Source organism: Nannobrachium achirus, assembly GCF_963921795.1.
Source record: "Nannobrachium achirus genome assembly, chromosome: 22".
NCBI classification, from domain to species: domain Eukaryota; kingdom Metazoa; phylum Chordata; class Actinopteri; order Myctophiformes; family Myctophidae; genus Nannobrachium; species Nannobrachium achirus.
Window position 1 is genome coordinate 11,559,930 of NC_137829.1, and position 5,000 is coordinate 11,564,929.

The 5,000-nt window shown below is 45.3% G+C and overlaps 1 protein-coding gene across 1 annotated transcript in view; it reads right to left on the reverse strand.

Moving 5' to 3' along the window:
* The window catches only part of myo16 (myosin XVI), a gene marked incomplete at both ends in the record, with an annotated part of 134,473 nt that overhangs the window by 19,277 nt on the left and 110,196 nt on the right, over positions 1-5,000 (reverse strand). Inside the window, 4 exons of the mRNA XM_080753066.1 lie at positions 1-240; positions 729-961; positions 1,985-2,349; positions 4,888-5,000. The exon at positions 1-240 is cut by the window's left edge and continues 733 nt beyond it; the exon at positions 4,888-5,000 is cut by the window's right edge and continues 149 nt beyond it. Coding sequence (XP_080609192.1) covers positions 1-240; positions 729-961; positions 1,985-2,349; positions 4,888-5,000 — 951 coding nt within the window. The remainder of the gene's footprint in view (positions 241-728; positions 962-1,984; positions 2,350-4,887) is intronic.

The following is a 5,000-nucleotide window of genomic DNA, read 5'->3' on the forward strand; positions in this document are numbered from 1 at the left end:
CTTGGCCTCGCCGCTCTGAGGAGACACCCCCAGACCCACCAGGCCCAGGTGCATGCTTTCCAGCTTGGCTGCCTTGGTCGCCAGGCTGGCCGGAAGCCAGCCTGGCTCGTCGGGCGGGAAGTACTTCATCTCCTCATAGACGGCCTCGGCATCTGCCTGCTCGGGGCTGTCTGGGGGCTCCTGGAGGCTCCTGGTCCGAGGCTGGGAGCCCACCATCTCAATGTACACGTCCTCCTCGTCCTGTGCCTGGGTGATATGGTGATAAATATCGTTGAGACGATACAATGTCTCCACGATATGCCTTTTCAGAGATATCGTATATATCTTGATACAATGAGGGAATAATACAGAGATTCTTTGCAGAATTCATTTAAAACATTTTTGTCTAAATCAGTAGTTCTCAAACTTTTAAATATCAAGGTTTCCCCTTAATTCTGACAGTATACATTTGTATACTGTCAGTGTTACATACTTGTAAGGATCAATTTAGACCCCCCCCCCCCCCCCAAAAAAGGAACCCACAGAGACCCTGGACTCTGGTCTAAAGGGTCTGTTACTCCTTTTTCTTTTACTTTTTTTACCTTGCACTGTAGGTGGTTGTACTGTTAAGTAACTTGAAAAATAACCATAAAAACCAACATGAAAAAGAATAGTGATAAGATTGTGTATCGTGATACAGCTTGGGAAAATATCGTGATATAGTATTTTTCCATATCGCCCAGCCCTACCTGTGCCTGGAACAGGCTCAGTGGTGACCCGTGCGGTGAGTCCACTCTGCCGCTCCTGGACAGCAGGGCCAGCTTGACGTCAGCGGGACGTAGCTGCTGGAGCTGGGCCGATATCTTGTTGATGTCCTCATAGGAGCCGGTCAGCTTGGTATTTGGGCTGCGCTTTGGCTTGGGAGGCGGCACCTTCCTCGTGGTAGTGTAGTCGTCACTGTGGGGCCGGGGCTTGGACAAGGCTGAGGAATAGTGGAGATTGACAAAACACAATGCCAGTTAGATAACGGGGGGATTCGGTTGTAACATGCTAAAACCACAGCATCAATAAGCAGACAATATATTAGGGATGGGACGATAAGCGATATTATCGTTTATCATGATAAAAAACAATCACGATAATCGTATCATGGAGATTTAATTTATCATGAAATCGTCCTCCGTCATGCACTGGGATCAATTCACATTTTATTTGCCGAGCTTCATATCCGGTAACATTTAAACCCGCTAGTGGTAAAACGTAAAGTTATAATACGTACTTGATACAGTCTTTTTTTCACTCTCTACCAGGGCAGGAATTTCAGGGAGGCCATGAAGGCCATGGCCGCCGTTGCCCCTCAGTTTGGCCTTGTGCCCCTCAAACCAATGGCATGACCTGAGGCCACAGTGACCTTAATGCCCCAGCTGACTGTACCACTTTCTCCTCTGTCTCTTTCTGGTCAATATGTAGACAGTCTGACAGTAGACACCGGTGTCTTTTGTTGAGATTCTGAAATCTAAACTCCCCCGAGTCCCCATCTTTAAACCAATCCGGTGACTTTGATTAGTGCAGGGCTGAGCATGGATCAGATTGTAAATACCATCATTTATCTATTTCACTGCAGATTAGGTTATCATCCCTAACCCTTAAATTCAACAAATTCTTTCAATGGACTAAAATCTTGTTTTATTTGATGGCCTTCCTGCCCTGGCATTTGGCCTTTGTGCCCTCAAAAAACTGAAGACACCAAAGGCCAAGTGGCCTTGCCCCTAAAATGAAAAAATTCCAGGCCTGCTCTCTACCAAATCTCTTTGCCAAAAAAAGCGACTTGTAGATCTGCTATTTTTTGGCAAATGTTCCGCCCCAGGATAATGGATTTTGATTATCGGGATAATATTGTAAATCGCGATTTCTTTGGTCATAATAATTGTGATATGAAATGTTCATATCGTCCCATCCCTACAATATATCTGGTGAATGTTTGTGATGGTGCTGTTGTATATACCTGCGGGGTCTGTAGGGGACAGCTGGGTTTTCGGGGGGCTTCCAGCCGGAGAGCCGTAGCCCTCCGGAGTGGGGCTTTCTTTTGGTCCCAGGGTCAGTCCCGCACTCACCGCCTCATACGAGGCACTCAGCCGAGTGTTGGGGTCCCTCTTTGGTTTGGGAGGAGGCTGCTTGCGAGGGGAGGCGAGACCTCCCCCACCCGCCCCGTCCTCTGCCTGCTGCAGGGCCGGCTTGATGGATGGACTGGCAGTGGAATGGACCATGTTCTCCAGGGGGATGGGCACCGAGCTGGAGCGAAAGTGGCGAATAATTCGGCCACCCCCGGTGACAGAGCCCTCATAGGCTTTCCCGCTTTTCTCCACAATCCTAGAAATGTGGGTGGAACACAGTCAAAAAAAGAAATGAAAAAGAGGGCAAAAAAAAAAATCCCCCAAAAAACTATGAAACTATGTTTTCAGACTCTCACATTTCAATTAACACTATATGGATTTGATTGTAAATGATGAAAGAGAACAATATGCACTGTATGATGAGGAAGAATGTTTTTTACCATACTCATTTTCAAACAGAGAGCAATAAATGGTTTCAACCGTGTACCCTCAGTCACCCTCCACCACCACCGAAAGAAATCATCAAGCTTCAGCCATTGCTATAATTGCTTTCCATTAAATAATCATCTGATGCAGATTAACGTAATTATATCATTCAGACCATTAGTATGCATGACTCCAGTACATGTCTGCATCATCTGTCATGCAACAAATATGTGCTAAAGAGGCCAATCGGAGGATAAAGATTGAAAACCAATAGATTATGCTTGCCGTTAATTGTCTAAGTCTAATCTCCTTGCAGTAATTTGATAACGTGATCTCTCCAGTTTGATATTTCCTTCCGTAATCTGCCCAAGCCATCTGTTGGTCCCAATGGTGCAGGCAGGGGTGTGTGTGTGTATGCGTGTGTATGCGTGTGTATGCGTGTGTATGTGTGTGTGTGTGTGTGTGTGTGTGTGTGTTTGTGTGTATGCGCGTGCGACCGTGCGTGCGTGCTGATGGGGAAAGGCATCTTAACTGCTTAGAGAGAAAGGTTGTGCTGTGCGTGACTGTAAAGTGTGCTATATGTGTGTATGATACGTGAATGTGAATATGTGTGCAGTACGTGTTGTGCATGGGCGTGTGCATATGGGGCTACTTATCCTCCCAACCTCTGTGACACCTCTCTCACTCCCCCCTACCACTGCCTCCTCCCGCTCAAAGCCCCCTGTGCTCCTGCAGATGTTACACACACACGCACAAGGACACGTAGAGGATACAGGAACTTACACATAGTAAAACCCTCAGTTCATTCAACTCCAATTTGAACAAATGTGTACACCCTCACGGGTCCATATCTATATCTCAGAGTTGCAAATGGATAAATTCATATTTAATTCGACTGTATAGTGTGTGTGTGTATGTGTGTGCGTGCGTGCGTATCATTTCATCTCTGCAGGTGGCGTGCCCCTAAAACAGTAGCGTGAAATGAAATATTGCAAGAAAATAATTGTTGTTGATGGCACGGCAGGAGGACATGATTAGTAAACATTTAAGTTTTAATGACAAACTGTACGCTCGTTGTTACTGAGAATTGCAAAAAAAAGCTGTACACAAACACAAATAACGTGAGGAAACCAATGGAAAAGGATATGCTTACAAAATATCCCTGCACTTAATGCCGTAATTGATAGCCATGGTTACCATGGTAATCATCCACACAGATTATTACATCAAATGAAAATGAAAGAAAAATGCTATGACATTTTAAAATGTAGGCACTCTGTTGGCACACTGATGAGCATGGACGAAGAAACAGCCCAGACACAGGTACAGTATAAACATTCTATAATCATTGTTATGGTTTCATCAGGAAGAAAATACGCAATATGCTTATTTCTAACATTCTTCATTTGTGATACGATAACACCCTAAGAAAAATATCGTAGTGTTTTAATAAATCAAGAGAAGTGCTTTGTTAATCCCCTGAAAAGATCCCACCTAATGAATATGTTTTAATCATTTTGTAACCTTATAAACCCAGGCAATAATGCTAGTGCCATTTTCTGAAAGCAATATATCTCCTATTGGAATGAGATGAGGTACAGATAAGGATGCTTTTCCATCGGCATGGAACTGTACTAATGCAAGCTGATAGCTCAGCTCATTATCCGCGTATCAATCATGATAGTCGCAATTAAAAGCCCCCGGCCCGCATAGACACAATGACATCATTAATCACAAATCACATGCCACACTGTCACACACACACACACACACACACACACACACACACACACACACACACACACACACACACACACACACACACACACACACACACACACACACACACACACACACACACACACACACAGATGAACACACACATGTGTGCAGGCAATGGGTCTCTCGCGCAACCGTAAATCCTGTGGATGACACTAAACGCTGATTGTTTGTTATTTTTTCTTTAAGTAATGCTGCACTCTCCAAAAGGCCATTGCATTTAAGATTATTCAAGCTGCCCGGCTAATCTGCAAAACGCCTATTTCTTTCAGGATGAAAGCATTAGTGTGTCATAATCTGTGCGGTAAAAATGCCAGTCCATCAGCCAAGGCTGTAAACAATACATCATGCAAGCTCTTTCACGCAAATGAATACGGTGAATATTACTTCCAACAAGCGCTGGGTACCGACAGACACTTGGTGCCAAAATCAATGAGGAAATGAGCAGTAAGAAACCACACGGTCGTTATAGGTGGCAAAACTGCCCATCTACTTTGCGTTTGAAAACACAGCCCAATGAGCCCATGCATCATGTCCCCGTGAGCCCTGTATGAGTGCTTGTGATGGGTGGAAGTCATCAGTCGTTTACCTCTTGGCAGGCTGATCCTCCTCTTTGCCCACTGGCTCGGGCCTCTCGCCAAGCGGGGGGCTGTTGCTGAGGCCGTTGCCATGGCAGCGCAGGCGGTCGCTCTCGCGGGCGAT